Source organism: Pezoporus flaviventris, unplaced genomic scaffold (genome assembly GCF_033815535.1).
Source record: "Pezoporus flaviventris isolate CSIRO_AGI_PZ_B2104156 unplaced genomic scaffold, CSIRO_AGI_Pfla_v1 ptg000005l, whole genome shotgun sequence".
Classification (NCBI taxonomy): domain Eukaryota; kingdom Metazoa; phylum Chordata; class Aves; order Psittaciformes; family Psittacidae; genus Pezoporus; species Pezoporus flaviventris.
In genome coordinates, this window is record NW_026892553.1 from 20,512,160 (window position 1) to 20,531,867 (window position 19,708).

Genomic DNA, 19,708 nt, shown 5'->3' on the forward strand with positions numbered 1-19,708 from the left:
TACCAGCATGATTTGTTATTTTACGACCATTTACACATAAGGCAAATTCCCCTCCCAACCAGAATATCGTAGCATGGATCTGATTAAATAGCTGAGAGAACTTCCGACTCTTTTGGGATATTTTAATGAGCTTAACCAGTCTAAAAATAGTGGCTGATACAGACTCACATTCGTACTTACTCGTTAAAATGGTCCTTTTTTTACACTGCTCTTCCACACTGCCATGCTTTTTTCCAGATAAAGTGTAGGGAGTTTCAAATACAAATCTATTGATGTTATGGTTTCTTTCAAATTCAGTCTTTCTTTCAGACATCTCTTTGTCTTCAAAATAGGGCTTCACGTAAGTCACTTGGATATGGGCATACTTGGGATCGAGGTCTTTAATGTTGACCTGTGAAATAAGAGGGTTACTCGCTAGAAGAATGAAGATTAATAACTTGACTTACAATTGGTTAATGTGGGGTGTGATTTAAACTGATTCCTTGCTGACTCAGCTCCATTGCATGCCGTGCATCACACACCAAACACTCACTCTGACCCCAGCCGTGATGTCTAGACCATCCACTACCAGACACACAAGACAAGGAGGTTGGGCACAAGAAATACCTCATCTGCAACAGGTAGCCCTATCACCTTGTCCATCAATGCAGCACATGCCTGTGCTATTCAGTCCTTCTAGTATGACCATATTGCTTCCAGACCATAAATTAGCACTCCTACAGTGCTGTGCTGCGGCATGCAAATCTGCAGGCTTGCCCAAAGCAAGCTTTGGGATCACCAGCAATGTCTTTGGTAACCCAGACACATCTGGGGCTGCAAGATAAGGGTGCGAACAGCCCTTGCAGGGAGCATAAATGGGTATTCCATAGGAAGAGGAAGGAGCTAAGGCTGCAAGGCCCCAAAAGATTTTCTTTCAGCCTTGCAGTGTCAAAGCAACAACAATTCCACTTCCAATCATCTGCTCCTCTGTGCTTCCCAACAACACGGCTCAAGGGAGATGTGGATTGCCATTTCCCATTCATAATTCCCAATTCATTTCTTTCCTCCAGGGTGCCAGATCAGCACCAAAACTTGTCAAACTATGCAATATGTCCACACAGGAGCACGGGGATGACAGGAGCAAATGGAAGCAAGGTGCTTGTAAGAGGGTGGAAGAGAGGGCTCACAGAATGGTTTGGACTGGAAGGGACCTTAAAGCTCATCCAGTTCCAACCCGTGCCACGTAATATGGCCCTGATGTTCACCACTAATCGCATTTCATCAGCTTGTTCATGCACTTGAACTCTACCTTGTTAGAATCCTGGATAATCTTTACAGTCTCCGACCCAAATTTTTCTCCATAAAGTTTAAGAAGCCGGAATGAGATCTCCGAGAGGCCCGTCAGCTTGGGTTCTTTATAGATGTACTCCTTCCCATCTTCTTCTTCAAAGAACGTCTAGCATTAATCACAAAGAGGTAGTGAGGAATCACTGGGTTTCTTTGCTTGGAAAACTGTATTTTAGATTTCCTACTTTGAAAGCAAGTTTCCACTGGCATTTCAGAAAGCCAAGAAGGTTCAGAAGGCTACAGCTTGCTCTCACTGAGCTTCGCCTTTCAATGGGTTCCTTTAGATTAGCGTAAAAAAGCCATGAATTTCCTCAGCCAACACGTCATTGCAGAACACAAAGGCTGGAGGATGACCAGAGAGCAATATAAACACTGTGGAAGCTGGGTTTGGCCAGCACTTGACTTTGTGGAAGGATGGAAAGAGGCCAGCAGGAGAAAACCCACAAAAATAAGGCATAGGGAAGGAGCGGAGAGACATGTAAGTGGAGGAAGCCCTGATAGCAGAGCCATGTGAACAGTCTGAAGGATTTTGTGTAGGCTAAAGGCACTTGAAGCAGTAAATAAAGAAATGGGTTTCCTCTGCTTTGATTCCTCTTGTATTCAGGGAAGTGGAACTTGGTGTATTTGCTGTAGAGACAAAATTGCATTAAAGGTTGTGCCTGCATCACCAGTCCTTCCTGTATTGGGAACAGCACGAAAGCTTCATGTTTTGGCAAGCTGCTCCCATCGGAAGTTGTGACAGAGTGTTAAAACTATGTCTGTGTAGCCGGCGTATAAAGCTGGCAAAGCTTTCAAGTGCAAAAGTGGATCAAGTGCTGGTTGTCAGGATGATCCGTTGCTGAATTTTAGGGGCTGATCCAGTTATTTCTACAGCTTTTAGAAAACTAAGCTAGCAGTTGTTTCCTTTTCTCTATCGTTAACCTCATTCACTTTTCACATACCAAAGTCAAAGATGAGGACAAAAATAAAAGGTATGTTTGCTGCAGCAAAAGTCAATGCTCCAACATGCTGTGCATGTAATGACAGCGGTGTTCAAAGGTACCAGCCTAAGATGGTTTCAGGGGTATTAATCACCTCCTTTAAAAGAAGGAATGAGGAAAGACAGAGCTAATATAATTTACACAGTATTTCTAAAGAGGGGTCCTGCATCTCACCCATGGTTACAGGTCCAAAAGCAGATAGTTCAGAGACACAAGGGAGATGAGGGTAAGGCACTTTATTAGATTAACTGCTACAGCTGGAGGAGAAAAACAAAAGCACAACTCCTTTCAGGTTCAGAAGACTTCATCAGGCAGAAGATCATGCTCCTTCTCGGGACGCTGAGCCCCAGACCTTGGCCACTTTTTCCAGCTACCTCAGTTAACAAAAATACTCTCTCTACACGCATGCAACCAATACTGAGATACTTTGCCTCCAGCTTCTCCAATAACCTTTTACTCCACTAATACATAGAAAAAAGTAGCAATTGTCTGTAGAAGAAAATGTCTGTAGAAGAAAATGTTATTACTACTATTTGTACACAGTGGTTACATACTGTGACTGGTACACACTACACACGCTAAATTGTGTTTGTGTAGTTTATAATAACTATAATTACAGTCACCACCACTGAACCCATTAAGCCATTTCCTACCTGCTGAGGGGTTTTATGGGAAGCCCACGAGCAGAATCATAAACTACAATAAATCAGCTGCTCCCGGAGAGACACAAACCCTCAAGGGTGGAACATGGAAGCGTTCACAATGATGCGCCAGTGCCTGCTCCAGAGGAGCCAACAGGCTTCCCAGCTCCAGGTCTGGCAGAGCAGCAGCTTTAGGGAATGCCTGGTGAAGGGTGACTGGTGAGTGGGATATGTACTTACTTGTCCATAAAAGGCCACCCTAAAAAAGGTTCCAAGAAGCCTCTTCCTGGTATGCATGACTTCCAATATCTTGGCGTATGCTCCATGAAGCGTTCTGTATAGCTGGGTTAGTTTCTGGAAATCAGATTTTGACATTGTTAAAGCAGGATTTTGCAAGCAGAACATCCTAGCCGACACTGGCAGCTTCTGAGAGATCTGATCACGGCCCTTTGGAGAATTCAGATGTGGATTTCAAAGGAGGTGGAACGCTTGCAGTGTTCTTTGAAAACCTCAGTCTTAAGCACATGCTCAGCTCCAGGTCTGAGAGGAGCTGCAGGCTGCAGCTATCCTGAGGGAGAATGCTGTCCCTGCATGCCCCCTGACCAAGCCTTCACGGGTAGAGCAGCCTGCAGTATTTTACCCAGATATCCGGTTTTGATCAAAACCAGATTAAGGCTTCCACTAACTTCAGCTGTACAGCTGGATCCTGCCCTGGTGTGGAGGGGGTCATGGGATAAGGGAAGGAAAGAGGAGTACAGCAGCCTCCCCAAAGCACAGGTCACAGTAGGCACCGGGGAGGAGCAAGGTGAAGGGCTGGGAAAGCTTCCTTCCCTCCTCCCCAGTTGCATGGAATTACCTGCAGATCTAGTCCTTTCTTTGAACACTCCACCGTGCTTTTAACTCTTAAAGTCTTCACGTCTCAAAGAGAACCTGGCTTTGACGAGCACAGGGTATGATGACAGCTTTGTTTTAGGGGAAGGAAGGTGGGAATTATTCACTAAATATGAGTCTTGTGTGTCTTTAGCTGTAACAATCACCCTCCAGACCACTGCTTTTGCTCATGTGTTTAGTGACCAGCAATGAAGCGCAACGTGGGCGTTACTGACATCAATTCAGTGACTCATAGCTTCAAAAATACAATAGCCTCTTGCATTTTTTCTGAGGGATCTAGAAAATTACCTTATATCATAGAATCACAGAATGGTTCGGGTTAGAAATGACCTTAAGGTCATCCGGTTCCAATCCCGGATGATGGAACACAGGGACACTTCACCCTAGACCATGTCTGTTTGCATATCTGCAAACTAGTTCAAAACACTCACCTCAAACTCACGCCGCTTCTCGTAAATAGGAATGATCAGTTTGGACACGTCAGAAATGGTTTCATACCGCTCTGCTTTCCACAGGCCATCCACACATTGCTCCAGCAGCTCCACCAGCACTTCCTACGAGAGCAGCCGAATGGTGGTGTTAGTAACAGTCCAAGTTGGAAGGGAAAACCATTTTATTCTCAGTTTCTTTAACATGTCCCAGTACAAGCAGCCACAGCTATAGCCCATGGTCTGGCTTTTCCAAAGGGAAGGAAACAAAAGATAAAAAAGGAAAAAAGGAGAAGTTATTTTTTGAAAGTTCCTTTATTCTTTATTATCACTGGCACAGGAGCCAGCAAGTGTGCCTTGGTTATTTAGCTTCCTCCCCAGGGGAACACCAAAGCTCTGGGAGGGTATGGAGATGGCAGCACTGGAATTCAGAAGTAGGTATCTGAGCAACACGTCCAAGAACAGGTGTGCACCAGCAGTGGGATGTGATGCTAAGGATCCTCAAGCCTAGTCTTGATGAATGGGCAATGGGGCAGCTCAGCCATGTGGCCCCCCCAGCGCAGGGGTAAAGGCATGGTACAAGAGTCATTGTGAGGCTTTCTGACTCACGGGACAGTCTAGCCACTTCCTCAATGCCTTGCTGTGGTTTCTGGGCTGTTCTGCTAATGTGGTGTCCTGCAGCACAGCCCTAGCTTGAGGGGAACACAAGACGGGCTGCTCAGCCTGGAGAAGAGAAGCTGCGTGGAGACCTCAGAGCAGCTTCCAGTGTCTGAAGGGGGCTACAAGGATGCTGGAGAGGGGCTCTTCATCAGGGACTGTAGCAATAGGACAAGGGGTGATGGGTTCAAACTGAAACAGGGGAGATTTAGGTTGGATGTAAGGCAGAAGCTCTTCCCTGGGAGGGTGCTGAGGCGCTGGCACAGGGTGCCCAGGGAAGCTGTTGCTGCTCCATTCCTGGCAGTGCTCAAGGCCAGGTTGGACACAGGGGCTTGGAGCAAGCTGCTTTAGTGGAAGGGGTCCCTGCCCGTGGCAGGGGTTGGAGCTGGAGGTGCTTTAAGGTCCCTTCCAACCCAAACCAGGCTGGGGTTCTGTGATTCTATAAACCCTCACTCAGTGAAACCTGACTTGCGAGTTGTCCCTCCTTGGCAATACTGTGCCACACTGCTCTGTGCTGGCACAATTAGCACCCGCAAAGCACGGTAGGCAAAGATTCTTGTGCAGCTTCTTCAGTCTCAGTGCTAGAAAAAGCTTTTAGTAGAAAGAGCTTTTAGTAGAAAAGCTTTGCAAAGAAACCAAGAACCTTCACCAGTTCTGTATTGTACACAGAAAATCCCTCAAAGCAGATTTCTCTTGGGAAATTGCTGGGAAGCAGCTTTCCTTACAGACGTCAGTGCCCAACTGTAATTTGTTACAGCTTGCACAAACAAAGTCTAAAATAATCACAGAATCCCTCTATTCCATGATGCCCTCATGGAACGAGTCTGCACTGGAGCTGATCACCTCAGTGAGTGACCCATCATATCCAGCTGCCCAGTATCCCCTGCTCCATACTACAGGACCTCACCTCACTGTAATGTACGTCCATCATCCCACCGTCTTCTTTCATTGCGCCTTCTTCATCAATGTTGGGAGTGATTTTCTTGAAGGCAGCGCATCCACTGGGGAAGAGTTCTGTAGTGGACAAAAGCACATGGATTAGTGGAATAACATAGCCCAAATGCATCACGCTTTAATGGCTGGGAAGCAGTCTGGCTGACAGTGAAGTCCTACAAGCAGCAGCGGACTTGACTCTCATTTTACTATTGAATGTACGAGACTGAACACAACAGAACCTCCCCAGCCATTTGCCACGGGAGTCATTCCTAGCAACTAACACCAAGCACAACAGGTTTCCCTGGATCAGGAATCCCCAACCTACCCAGCTGCAACCAACTGAAAGTCATGAAGAACATAGGTGTATCTTTGCACAGAAGATGCAAGAATCATAGAATCAGCTAGTTTGGAAAAGACCTTTAAGATCATCAAGTCTAACCATCGCCCCAGGACTGCTAAAGCCATCACTAACCCATGTTCCTAAGGGCCTTATCTACATGAAGAACAAAGCTATTGCTGGATGCTGGAGAGCTGGGTGGGAAGTGAACAGGACTGTACACTCCTAGCAGAAAGCACAGTTATGTACCCTTTCCTGAACCCTTTTCAGCCTACATAAACGTAAAGAGCACCAGTGACAGAGAGAACTCAGTGTATACACTTGTTATTCCTTTGGATTTGTTCCTCTTCCTTTTTAGCAGTTCTCCTTTACCACTGGTTGTGGTAAGCAGCCTCCAGGGGACAAATAAAGAATTACCAACAATACTCTCCCTTCTGCAGCCAATGAAGTGTGCAGAGGGATCAGAAAAACCAGTCCTGAGTTTTCACACTTTGCCAACACAAAGTACAGGATTTGGAGGGACTCCAAAGGTGCCCGAAGCCACCTGAGCAAAGCACTTCAGACCCTTCCAGTCAAGGCACTCAATGGGCTTTTATGCAGCCTTAACTTTCTGATAGGTGAAGTGTCTGTGTCAATAATCACACCCTTACATGCAAATGAGAAATGGGGTCAATACATCAGCTGGGGAACAGACATTTAAAAGAAATCCTGCAGAGTGGTGTTACTTGAGAACCCACAAGCCTGCCCTGTCCCTCCTGCTTTGCATCAAATCACAATACTCTCCTCCTTCCTTAGTATTCTTTACCTATTTGTATTGTTAGGCTATAGTAGTATTTTTTGACTGCATTTTGACTGCTTTACTCTAGTTTTCTATACTGCCTCTGGTGACACTCCTGACGAACATATTGACAGCCAGTTTTTAACATGGGCTTCCCCTCGTGAGTACAGCTCCCAATATAAACCACAACAACATTTAAACGAAGACATGATGTGTCAGTTTGTATTTCACTCAGCAACATGCCAACATGACTGCCTAAGCGGTCCTGGCCAGCCTAGTAAATGCCTGTATACACACCATTGGATTCCCTCTTTAAAAACACTCATCCTTTTCTAGCTTTACCCACTGGTTAGTTTGTTTCTAACATAATCATTTACCAACCGAGGAGAAACTTGTCTTTAACAAGATTCTGATCCCCCAAACCCCATCAAACCTTCCAAGCACCACACACTTACTTTTTCTGTGCAGGAACTCGGCAACGAGGGCTGCGACGTGAACGTAACACATGGCTGCCTGCAAAGGACAAAGGAAAATCAACATGTAAGCTGTGCCTCTGGCTTGCTGGGTAACACCGTGGGTTTAATTCCAGAATCACCTCTGAGAAGTCTCCGTTTTTCACATGGATCTTTGCCATGCTGTCCAGCCACGTTTTCCGGAGCTCTGGGGTACTCGCGTAAGACTTGGCTAAACTGTATTGCAGATCTATCAGCATTTCTGGATCCTTTTCATGTTCTTTCATCTGAGCAGTAGCCATGAGCACTGTACGGATTCTCTTTGTCAAATCTTTGACTTCGGAAGGAAAAGCAGTTGCCTGACACAAAACAAATCCAATTAGAAGCAAGTACTGAAATAAGAGGGGAAATTGAGATGAGCTCTTAGGCAGAAGCTCTTCTCTGTGAGGGTGCTGAGGCGCTGGCACAGGGTGCCCAGAGAAGCTGTGGCTGCCCCATCCCTGGCAGTGTTCAAGGGCAGGTTGGACACAGGGGCTTGGAGCAAGCTGCTCTAGTGGAAGGGGTCCCTGCCCGTGGCAGGGGTTGAAACTGTTTGAGTTTTAAAGTCCCCTCCAACCCAAATCAGGCTGGGGTTCTGTGCTGCAGCAATGCAGGTATTTTGGCATCCTGAGGAGCTGGTGCGAGAGCAAGACAGAAGTGCTCTGTGCGTGTAAAACAACATAAATGGATGGGACCATAACCCATGCCTGAAATATTTTCCATGTTATTCAACATCCGCTTGTTAAGTCTCTGATGTGGTCACTCTCCAATTCCTAAAGCAGAGAAAGCATTTGTAGAGGTTCCCACCACAGGAATGTAATAAATAGAGAATGAAACAGGCTCCAGACTGACCCCCTGCTCAGAGCTAGACGATCATCAAGTTAAAGCAAGCTTGTCCAGCCAAGTTTGATCATCTCCAAGGACAGTAATCCCACCTCCTTTCTGGGAACTAATTCTTTTCCAGTCTTTAAGTAAAGTTGGACTTTTCTTCACAGCAGCTTGTGCCCATTGCCTCCTGTCTTGACACTCCCCACCTCTGAGAAGAGCCTGACCTCCTTGTCTCTGTAACCTCCCTTTTGGTAGGGGAAAGCAGCAGTTAGGTCCCCCTCAACTTTCTCTCCTCTGTGATGAGCCTGGTTGACATTCACCTCTCCTTGGGCTCCTGCTCCCCTGCTCTATCTGTAAGCTGTTCATGGCATCCTTTCCGGTGTATTGGAATCTCTCTTGTACTCTTGCACTTACATGAACTGGATATAACGGCCTTGCAGTGTAAAATATGAGTAGCAAAGTATGGCTCAGTGAAACCCTTATAGGCATCATTGTACAGAAGAGAACAGAGGGGTTTGCCAGGTATATCCTACCTATAAATTCATTACAGAACAATTCAGCACCTACAGAACCCATCCCATGTGTGCAGTGTTGACACATTGTTCAGTGGGCTGGGTAGAAGCTGCTCATTCTAGCACAAAGACAGTTCTTTTCCAAAGAAATAAAACCATTAGTCTCCCTGAAAGAGTGCTTTCTTAATCTTGCTGACACTCAATTACTGAGCATTAATTCCTGCTAATTATTACCCTCAGGCAACAGAAGGACCAGGCTCTCCTGTGTCACTCCTCTCAAAGCTGGAAGTTCTTGGAAAGCTCTCTGGCCATCCTTGCAAGCAGAACACTTTGCCAGGTGTAAGCTGATTGCAGAGCTCCTTTGTCTTGGTGTGAGGCCACATGGATAGAGCATAACCTGCCTGTGCAGCTGGCCCTATCACTGGTGGCGTAATACTGGTTTACTGAGCAAACACAGCCCACAGGAGCTCATAAAGCACAGTTCCAATCATCAGCTTTACCCTTAAACACAATTTCCTTGAGTGTGCCCCAGTCTTTCATTAAGGCTGATAGCACATGGTGTGATTTAATGTCTCCAACTTACCTTCATGGGCCTGTCACTGTTTGCAAAGTTGTTAATGATGAGCAAGGAGTCCTGAAACCTCGTCCCACCGCTGAGGGCCACATCCGCTATTAACTGGCTCACTGCAATTATGATCTGTTGGGACAGGGTGGGGACTTTATTTAATAGCCCTAATAGAGGAGTTTTATTGTCACAGTTATATGAAATGCTCCTAGGAAAACATCGCGTCTTTCCCACAACGCAAGCGATGGTTGTTGTGGCTTTGCTGTCACGTCTCCCCAGGACAAATACTCCCCAGGACTCAACTACTTTGCTGAGCAGTGAGTTCACAATTAACAACAGCACAGTCGTAATGCAAATCCCTGTTTGGACATCAGTCACTTTCCCCTGTGATTCACTGCAACACAGATGACATTCATCTGCCTCACTAGATGGCTAAATTTGCTTCAAAAACTCAGTGCTGCAAAAGCAGCTCCAGGAAAACCCCTTCTCCTGCCTCAAAGGCAGCTCTTCCCTCTCCTTTCCACCTCAGCCCAGCCAGCCTCTGGGGCAGAGATGCACCTTGTGTCTGCGAGTCCAAAAACCCAACAGCTTGGAGCCCTTGGCAGCGAATTTCACCCAAAGGGCCCTGGGCCAATCACTTGGATCAGGAATTAGGCAAAGCCTGGAAATCAAGAGGATTTTTGGCCATATGCCAAAAGCAAGATCCTTTGCAGACATGAGGCGACACGGTTGTATTGAGCTATCCGGTCATTAAGCCCGCTGTGCCCTGTTGTCCTGCTTCTCCCCAGTCACTGACCTGAAGATGCGTTCTCAGAAACGTTCTCCTTTTGGTGAACTCAAAGTTGTTTCTCATCAGGAGATAGAGAAGAGCGGAGGCCTCATTCCTCGTGGAGGACACCTTGGAAGTGCAGCACTTGAGGATCTCGTAGCAGAGGGCAGCACACATGTTCACCCTTCCCTTGAAAAACGCTGAGGGGAACTTCACAAGAGGCATGCAAACGTTAGGAAAGACACCTTGGAAACACTGAGCCACGCTGCCCTGTGCTGGCAGAACTAGCATCTACGTAACACAGCAGGCAAAGGTTCTTGTGTAGCTTCTTCAGTCCCAGTGACAGACAAGCTTTTCAACGAAACCAAGAACTTACAGCAGTGCTACCTATACATATAGTAAATGGAGAATCCCTCTTGGAAATTGCTGGGAAGCAGCCTTCCTTGCATGTGCTAGTGGCCAACCTGATAGGTTTTTAAGAAGCCCCATGGAAAACATCTCATAGGAGACCCCACTGTCTGGAGGCAGGCAGGTAGTCAGCAAAATTGCATTTCTGCTTCCCATGTCTTTGCTTAGGACAAACCAAAGTTCAGCCCTACTCATACTCATTCTAGCTCTATTCTACTCTGTTCTAGTATAATTCATACTCATACAAACCAAAGTTCAGCCCTACTCATACTCATTCTAGCTCTATTCTACTGTGTTCTAGTATAATTCATACTCATAGCAGCGCTTAGCTTCACTGTGAGGTTACAGTAAAATGCACATGGCACAGATAGCTTCCACCCTTGAAAAACAGTTTAGCAGTCTCTCTAATCAAACTTTGCCCAGCAACTAGTGCAAGACTTCATTTGGAAGTAACACTTCGCCGTTATCATTCACCACTGTGCTCTTCCTGGCTGCAATCACATGCCACGCGGATTTAACTCATTAATGATGAGCCGCATTCAAGTGATTTGAGAGGCTGTAATTCCTTTTGAATTTATTAGAACTGTGCAGCTGGGGAGGAATGGAGCCTGCACGCACATCTGGTCTTGAAAAGGTGCTTGTAAGAACCGGCAGGTTTTGACAAGCACGAAGGGAAATGTCAGCAATAGCATCAGTCAGTGCTCTTACGTGCTTAGCTGCGGCTTTGACGCTGCTTGAGCTCAGGGGATTAAAGAGCCATGTACCAGGGCTCAGAAAAGGGTAGAAAGAGGTTCAGGAAGTCCTATCCCTCCTTCCCATGCAGTGGGAGAGGAGCGGCTTGTCAGCACAAGTATCACTCAAGCAATAGCACTGTCAGCAATAGTGTCAGTTCAGGGCAAAGATGCAAGAAGCACCAGCTTTTGGTCAAACAGATGTTAAATGTTTAACAGCAGTTAAAGTGATAGGGGCAGGTGAGGGGAAGTTTAAAAGGAGATTAAGTGCACTGCTCTCTTCTATCATACCTATATAAATCGTCCTGTCCCTCTGGAGTCATGTCTTACAAGCCTTGCTAATACGTATTACACACCTTGCTAATGAAAGCTCTCAGAGAGGCAAACACGTGCTTAAGAGCTGCTTCTGACTGGCCATTTTTGAGAAAAGCCAGATGAATATCGAAAACCTTCTTCATGAGGGCATTGTGGCCATCGTTGCTTAAAAGCTGGGTCTGGAAAGCAACAAGAGTTTATGTCACAGAAATGTGTCTGAAGCTGGAAGGGACAGAGAGAACTTTGTATGATTAATCACATCCATTCTTAAGGCAGATAAGGAACAGTAAAAACCATTTATTAATGTGACGACCAGAACAAACCTGCACTGGCTGGTCAGAGACTACTTTTATAGCAGAGAATAAACCACAAAAGGATTTGCTGTTGTAAAGCCTCCTATAATGTGACACTCGAGGAGAATGGATCACCACCATCAACATGCAGACAGAGACACAGCCACTTCCCTACAATACTTTTGATTTCAATGCTGACCTTGAAACTCTGGGTGAAGAAAGAGATGGTGTCCAGGACTGTGAGGCACACTTCAGTGGCAATATTGCCCTCCAGCAATGCTTGGTGCACGATATCTGCTTCTGAGGTGCCGGCATCTGTGGATGGAAAGCAGATCAGGAGAAAATGGTGTTCAACCCTCCAGCTCTCACAGTATCTAAATGCTGATATACGTAAGTTTCTCCCCTTGCACTTCACTTGGGAGATGAGGTAAGAATACCAAGAGGCTGAATTCCCCAGCTCCAGTCAGAGGAGCTGCCTGATGCCAACCAAGAAAACCAATGTTGGCATTTCCCCTTAATCTCACTGCCTTTAAAGCCAGACAGAGAACTTGGTGTCTAAGTTGTACCCGCAGAGGGGAAGTGGTGAGCTGCTTAACTGGGACAAAACTCAGGGGAGGCTTAGGGCAGATGGTGGCCCAGGTCCTTGTGTGGGGCAGCTCTCCCCTGCTCACCACCCACACGCGGTCACCTGAACCACACTCAGCCCAGGAGCTGAGCCAAGACAGGCAAGAGGAAAAAGCCACACAAGCCCTATGTCCCAGGGGGGATTTTTAAGGGGCTGGCTTAAATATCACCCACACCAGTTCAGGAATGTTGCAGGGAGAAGCAGTGACCGCTGTCATTGTGCACTCTCAACAGCCTGAAGCAATGAGCAATGGGTGCATGCAGCTTTCAGCAGGCTACCTCCCTGCCGTACGTACTGTGGTTGAGCGTGAAGGAGGTCTCCAAGCTGCCCAGATGCTGGAGCCGCACCTGCATCCCCCCTGCTCTGCTGCGGAGCACCGGCATCGTCTGGGATTTCCTCTCGGCTCCCGTGTGCTTGGACAACCAGGCATCGTGCACCCTGCGAGGGGAGGTGAGCACTGTGGGCTGGGATGAGGGGCAGGATGACATGCGGCACCAGGACAGAGACTGGCCTCCCTCCAACACACTCATCCGGTTTATCCCGGACAATCCCATGGCACTGACGAGGCTGCCCCGTCTCTCCCACACCCGCTGGCCCTGGAGCTACGGGCACAGCAGTGGGGCTGCTCGGGAGCCGAGGCTCGTGTCTCACCTGCAGCTCACCGCAGGGGATGCTGCCAACCTGTGCGGGCAGCCGGGAGCGCCAGGGCTGGGGGGTCTCATGCAGGAGCTGGAGGGGAGGGAAGCGGCAGGAAGGATGAGGGAATGCTACTGGCATGGTGCTGAGCAGAGCCCCGGCCCCGCAGGCTTCCTGCCTGCCCTGGTTTGCCTGGCTTCTTCGGCCTCGGCAGGGAGCATGGGGACAGCCCCCCAGCCTGGGTGGCAGAATACAGTACCTGGCAATATTTCTCTTCCCCATGTATCTGAAGTGAAACAAACACACCCTAGAAAGAAAACAGAATATGGACCTGTTACAGATCCTGCGGATCAGGAACATCCACAACACCTAAAGGGGCTCCAGGAAACCTGGAGAGGGGCTTTGGACAAGGGCCTGTAGGGACAGACCAAGGGGAATGGCTTTAACCTGCCCGAGGGGAGACTGAGATGAGCTCTTAGGCAGAAGCTCTTCCCTGTGAGGGTGCTGAGGCGCTGGCACAGGGTGCCCAGAGAAGCTGTGGCTGCCCCATCCCTGGCAGTGTTCAAGGGCAGGCTGGACACAGGGGCTTGGAGCAAGCTGCTCCAGTGGAAGGGGTCCCTGCCCGTGGCAGGGGTTGGAACTCCATGATCTTTAAGGTCCCTTCGACCCAAACCAGCCTGGGATTGTGTGGTTTAAAATACACCCTTGTCCTTGTCAGCAGACACACTCCTCTGTGCATGAAGGTTTGGGTCTGTATTTACACGTCACTTGACCTCACACTCTTGGTTTCCAAACCCTATGGCACATCCCTGTCTCCTCAGCCATCTGTCCCACAAGCCCATGCAAAGCAGAGGCTATGCCCAGAGCCTGCTCACCCACGGGTCGTGGGACACCCTCTGACAGCCCGGACCGAGCACAGGGCACTGCCACTGCACCCCGCTCCCTCCATACACACCCTTCCTCCTCACGGGGAGGAAGACCATTTCCTTACACCCTGGCTGCACACCCCAGTGCTGCAGAGGATTGCGCATCCTGAGGGACACCCTGCGCTTGTGCCTTCTTGGACAGTGCTGCCCACAGGAAAGCACAGTGTTTGAACTGCAACCTCATGATACTCACTCCAGAAGCACAAGGACATTGATCAGCTCTTGGGGGGAGAATTTGTTCCAGTAAGCTAAAAGAGTATCTGAAAGAGAAAAGCCCACAGTGTACTACGATGTAAAACAAATCAAAGGGGGACCTTACAGACCAGAAGAGCTGGCAACTGCCTCTTGTCTTTTGGGCTGCCCCCCCAGCTGAGCAAGAGCCACCAACCTTCAGAGATCATCTTCACTACGTAGAGGTAGCACATCAGGAGCGTCCGGATCTCAAACTGGTCCAGCCGGCTGCAGTGAGACACGCTGCTCCTCGTGGAGCTCCTGCGGATCTGTTGGCACACGGAGGTGACATGGAACCAATGGCCCTATTGCCCGGGCTGTGCCTGAGCACAGCACCATGCACCGTGGGCACAGCAAACCATGCGTGCCAGCATTCCTCCTGCCCCCCTGCACAGCACCACGCTTGGGAGACATCTCACCCAGTGATGAGCAGTCTGGAAACCCTGGACACGCGGCCAAGTGCTTCTCTGCCCAGAAAAGAGATGCCTGGGCAGAGGACACTGGCTTATCCAGCAGAACACGGGTCAGCCCCATCAGCCCCGTGTTCACTGCCCTGCTCCTGTCCGCAGTGTCTGAGCTCCTGGGCAGCTTTAAAGTCAGTTCTTGTCAAACAAAACAATTCATCAGCTGTCATGGTTTGAAGCAAGCATCTTCACTTTCTGTTAAAGATGTACACCTAAACCCAACAATGTCAAAAAACTCTCAAAAACCTGGGAAATTTCAGCTTGAGAAATACATCAGCTTCTTAAATCTATGATGCTGAAGAGGGACTCTTCATCGGGGACTGATGTGAAGAAGTGAAATCCTGCTGCTGGTCCAATCCATGTGGAAAGGCTTGGGCACCATATGGTAGAAACACAACTTCTAAAGCTTTCCCAACTTTTCTGGGTGCCCTCTGAGCTCGCCCTAGCTCTACTCTCTGACAAATGGATACGATTAAGCTCTAAGCAGGATGCTCCTCTTAAAGCTGTGCCTCACATGTTTGCAGAGCGATCCACAGCCCCTCTTTGTTGTGTACTCTGGGACAAGCTGTGGATGTGAGTCACAATCAAACGGAACTAAACATTCAGTTTAGAGTTGGAGACACACTGCTATAGCCAGAACGTTGCTGTTCACCATGGCAAACTATCAAGTCACACTACTCACGCGAGGGGAACGGGTGACAAGCAACGTGTCCACCTCTGCAGAGCAGCGTTAGAGCTGCTCCTCCATGTAGCATTGCTTCTAAAGGGTTTTGTGGCTTCTGCATTCCCTAACAGAAGAGCCGTTCCAATGACCCTGTAAAACCTACGTGCAAGGACACAGAAGAGGATGCCTAGCTGTGGGGAAGAGCCAAGCTGCAAGCTCAGCAGGGTTGAAGCATATGCTCACTGCTGAAGATGAACAGTTTGATAGCCAAGTGTTTGGCTGTACTTTGCCTTGCAGCCTCATGATTCCTGTGGGAGAGCCTGAGAGGCCCCACCTTCCTGAAGCATGTCAGGACACAGCCAGCGGGAGCCCAGATCACCTTTGCCTTGCTTGTTGGAAGGGCCAAAGTATTTAAAGATGCATTAATGATTCACGCCAACCCAAGACATCTGGAGAGCGCCCTGAGGAAAACCAGGAGCTGGTTTGCACAAATACCTGATTTCCATGTGTGCAGCCTGCCAACAAGGAGAGCACACCCTGCCTGAGGAGCGGGCTCAGAGCTCTTCGCGGTGTGACCGCAGTCACCTGTGGGGCTGTGGTTATTGGGTTTCCTACCAACACCTCCCTTCCTCTTAAGCCGGTGGTCACCAGCAATCCCATATCATGATGCTCTGCCTCCAGCTGCGTGGAAACCAGTTCCCAGCACCATGCACTGGTCACTGGCCAGGCTCACACCCAACGGCACACATGTGGCGAGCACGCCTGAGTATGGACAAACGCACCACGGCAGCAGAGACTTTCCCCACAGATTTTGCCTTTCATCTCGGATAAGTAACTTGTCACCAGCTTTATTTTGGCTCGGAGATGTTTGAGGAGGGTAAACATACCAGAGCCATGAGTCTGACCTCCCCTCTTCAACAGCAATCGGGTGGCTTCCAAGCAGAGGTATTTCTAAGCTGGCTTTTGACGACCGCTACCATAGGGACCTCCTTTCCCTCCCCCTTATTTGCACAGAGGGGAGCAGTGAGCACCCCTCTTTCCAACCCCAGATACGTTACATTTTCACTCTGATCCGGGGAACTACTCGTTGCCCCCTCCGAGTTCAGGGATCCTTTGGAGTCCTCCCGCTTTATCCCATGGCCATTCGGAAGTGCTGCCCCACAGGCTGAAAAAAACCCAAACACCACAATTAGCCCCTTTGCACCAGCACAACTCAGCTCATCACAGACAGAGAATGGAAGATGCCAAAGCTGCCAGAGGGGAGACTGAGCTGAGCTCTTAGGCAGAAGCTCTTCCCTGTGAGGGTGCTGAGGCGCTGGCACAGGGTGCCCAGAGAAGCTGTGGCTGCCCCATCCCTGGCAGTGTTCAAGGCCAGGTTGGACACAGGGGCTTGGAGCAAGCTGCTCCAGTGGAAGGGGTCCCTGCCCGTGGCAGGGGTTGGAGCTGGAGGAGCTTTAAGGTCCCTTCCAACCCAAACCAGTCTGGGGTCCTGATTCCACGACTGTTTCAGGTTTTGGGGCTGGTAACAGTTATGTTCAAAATGAATGGAATTTACCTGGATCTTTGTCTGCAATGAGGCTGGATCTGTTTGAGGGAGATGCAAAACTGTACATGAATTCATCCCTGGATGCCTGCAAAGTAACGTAAAGTTTTTGTGACCAATGGAAGAGAACACCGATGCTCTTAGAGAAGAGAAAAATGAAACAGAAAAAGGCAAATTAAAGCAGCTTTAAAAATGCAGATTAAAACAAAAAAAAAAATCTATTTCTTTAATCCATAATAAGGAGACAAACGACATGGGGAGGAGCACACAGCACCGCAGAACATGCCAGAGTAAGTCAGAGCTCTTTTATCTTTTGGGTTTCATTATTGAAGTTGAACGTTGGAATTGTTTTTCCTCAAATGCCTTTTTGTTGTTGTCGCTTTGCCCCGAACAAGGAGGAAAGTCTCATCTGCAAGGCTAAGCCTGCCTGGGAACCACACACAAGCCTCAGGCAGATGGGCAGCTCCCCAGAACAAGTGCTGGAGTCCAAGGCTGAGTCCTGTTGCAGCTCATTGCACTTGGAGGGACTTACCTCACCTCATGGCACTACACACACCATGAAACACCACTTTAAACAATAGCAAGCGAAAAGGCAGAGACATCCCTGGCAGTGTTCGAGGCCAGGCTGAATAGGGCTTGGAGCAAGCTGCTCTAGAGGGAGGTGTCGCTGCCCGTGGCAGGGGGTTGGAACAGGATGACCTTAAGGTCCCTTCCAACCCAAAGCATTCCATGGCTCTATGAAAAGGCACATTAAAAGCAGTGAACCCATTATGGGGCTGTGTGGAGAAGAAAACCACACTTATTGCCAGAGCTGCGCCCGGCTGCAGGCAGCGGCAGCTCACAGGGCTGTGCGGGGGGAGGACTGAGGAGGAGGAGGCTGAGAGGCCAGGCCGGGCTGGACTCACGGGGCTGGAGGCAGCAGTGCAGGAGTAGAGCACCTCGCGGCCGGCCACGCGCTGCAGGTTCTCCAGGAGCAGCCCCAGCAGCGGCAGGTAGAGCTGCGCTATCTTTGCCTGCTGGTTCTGCAAAGAGACAGGGAGAAAGGTGCAGGGAAGAGCCCGGGCTCTCAGTGCAGGGTGAAAGGAGACCTGAGCCAAACACGCAGGTACGTGTTTGCGCACTGTACACGGTGTCAGAGGACACGGGTTGATCCGGCTTCTCATCTCCACTTCAGAGCTGCCAGGTGGCGAGCACCCTTTTAACAGCAAGCTTGGGGTACCCGGGGATTTTGGGGCTGAACATCATTCCCAGTCATACAGGATGTGTGAGGAACTGAATCCCGTATTTCCCAGCCCTTTAACTGGTGCTTCACTCCCATAACTTGAGTTTTGAGCGCCAACACCCAGGAGTAATGAAGGAAAACCATTTGCTCCTTGCCTGGTGCTGGCTAGTGCTGCCAGTTAGGAATTCTTGATAGCAAATACTTCTGGTTAAAACATTCATTTGAGATATCATTGTTTTGTTTTACTGTACTATTATTAATAACAAATGTTCATTCTTCCGCACCCAGCCAAAGACCTTCTGCAAACCATACACATGACAATGTAGTATGAAAAATAATGTCCATATAATCTTTTCCATCTTAGTTTGTTTTCCTAGCAAGATCTGGATTAAGTCCATCATTCGATAGAGAATGGTGCTCAGAGAGAGTGATTAAACAGTCTGTAGGAACAGATTAATCTGGATTAAGTGATACAGATCAAAAAGGGTCTGGTTGACATTTTCTGAATGCAAGGCTCTTTCACATGCAATTCTCTTTTTGTTAAAATTTATACTTCTGCACTTGACAAAAAGGTTAAAAGAAAAAGACATTTCAGGCTTGCCAATTAAATGGCACATTTTGATCAATACAAGAATCCAGATTTTTGACTCCCTATGACAAAAGATGACAGCAATCGGCCTGCCCTGCCCCTGTTGTGGTACTTGCCCTGGTGTCCTGGGACAGCAGCCGAGCCTCCTGCCCTGGCTCCAGGCAGTGGCCTGCTCGTGCAGCCTGGAGCACAACACAGGTACAGAAATCCAGTGGGACACTTTCAAGCCGGGTGGTGTTTTGGAGGAGGCAGGGAGAGCGCAGCAGCCAAGCAGCTCCTGCATTCATGCGAGGGTTTCCAGGCACTCGGAGAGGCAGAAACAGCCTCAGTATTGACAGGGAACTGGCAAAGCTCTCCTGAAATATCAAGTCTTGGCACCTGCCATGGGCTGCACTTTTGTTTCCAGGCTGTGCAAGTCACCATGGATCCTCAGTGCAGAGAAAAGCAAGCGCACCTCCTGCCCAGCCCTTCCAAACAGGCAGGGAAGGAGATGAGAGGAGCTGGCTCCCCGTCCATGCGGGTGCAGATCACTTCTACCCCTCATGCCCAGGAAGGCATCTGCATTCCCAGATAAAACTCAGCAATGCAGCACACCAGGAGCAATCTGAGGAGGTAAACCCTAAACAGAGGCATATTTTCAGCCTAGAGCAAGGTCAGGTAGTGTCTGCACAGGTAGCTGGGCACGTTCAAGGATGTACGGGTTAGCAGTGAGCAGCATCAGGGAAGAAAACCAGCCCAATTCCAGGCTTTTCAGCAACAGCAATGCTGAGCCTCTGACTGAAGAATCCCCCAGTGGAAACCCAGCATTTACCCACAGATCCTCTCCTCTGATTCACCAGTTAGTAAAACATGCAGCTGATTGTAACAGAGATCAGTCCTGTTTCCTAATTACGGTACATTAATGCAGGATATGAATTTAAGC

General features: G+C 48.7%; 1 protein-coding gene across 6 annotated transcripts in view; it reads right to left on the reverse strand.

Annotated features, from left to right (window-relative positions):
* DOCK11 (dedicator of cytokinesis 11) overlaps nucleotides 1–19,708 on the reverse strand; it is a 68,579-nt gene that overhangs the window by 2,852 nt on the left and 46,019 nt on the right. For 4 of the 6 annotated variants that reach the window (XM_061446235.1, XM_061446234.1, XM_061446238.1 and 1 more), the window contains exons 32-50: nucleotides 17,881–17,997; nucleotides 16,988–17,063; nucleotides 16,491–16,597; nucleotides 14,462–14,573; nucleotides 14,267–14,333; nucleotides 13,407–13,454; nucleotides 13,163–13,240; nucleotides 12,807–12,949; nucleotides 12,086–12,201; nucleotides 11,635–11,772; nucleotides 10,167–10,349; nucleotides 9,389–9,502; nucleotides 7,570–7,785; nucleotides 7,430–7,487; nucleotides 5,831–5,937; nucleotides 4,270–4,392; nucleotides 3,188–3,301; nucleotides 1,289–1,435; nucleotides 181–391 (exon numbers count right to left, since the gene is read on the reverse strand). In XM_061446235.1, the coding sequence (XP_061302219.1) occupies nucleotides 181–391; nucleotides 1,289–1,435; nucleotides 3,188–3,301; nucleotides 4,270–4,392; nucleotides 5,831–5,937; nucleotides 7,430–7,487; nucleotides 7,570–7,785; nucleotides 9,389–9,502; nucleotides 10,167–10,349; nucleotides 11,635–11,772; nucleotides 12,086–12,201; nucleotides 12,807–12,949; nucleotides 13,163–13,240; nucleotides 13,407–13,454; nucleotides 14,267–14,333; nucleotides 14,462–14,573; nucleotides 16,491–16,597; nucleotides 16,988–17,063; nucleotides 17,881–17,997 (2,275 nt within the window). The remainder of the gene's footprint in view (nucleotides 1–180; nucleotides 392–1,288; nucleotides 1,436–3,187; nucleotides 3,302–4,269; nucleotides 4,393–5,830; nucleotides 5,938–7,429; nucleotides 7,488–7,569; nucleotides 7,786–9,388; nucleotides 9,503–10,166; nucleotides 10,350–11,634; nucleotides 11,773–12,085; nucleotides 12,202–12,806; nucleotides 12,950–13,162; nucleotides 13,241–13,406; nucleotides 13,455–14,266; nucleotides 14,334–14,461; nucleotides 14,574–16,490; nucleotides 16,598–16,987; nucleotides 17,064–17,880; nucleotides 17,998–19,708) is intronic. The other 2 variants (XM_061446236.1, XM_061446240.1) reach the window with 1 other exon arrangement.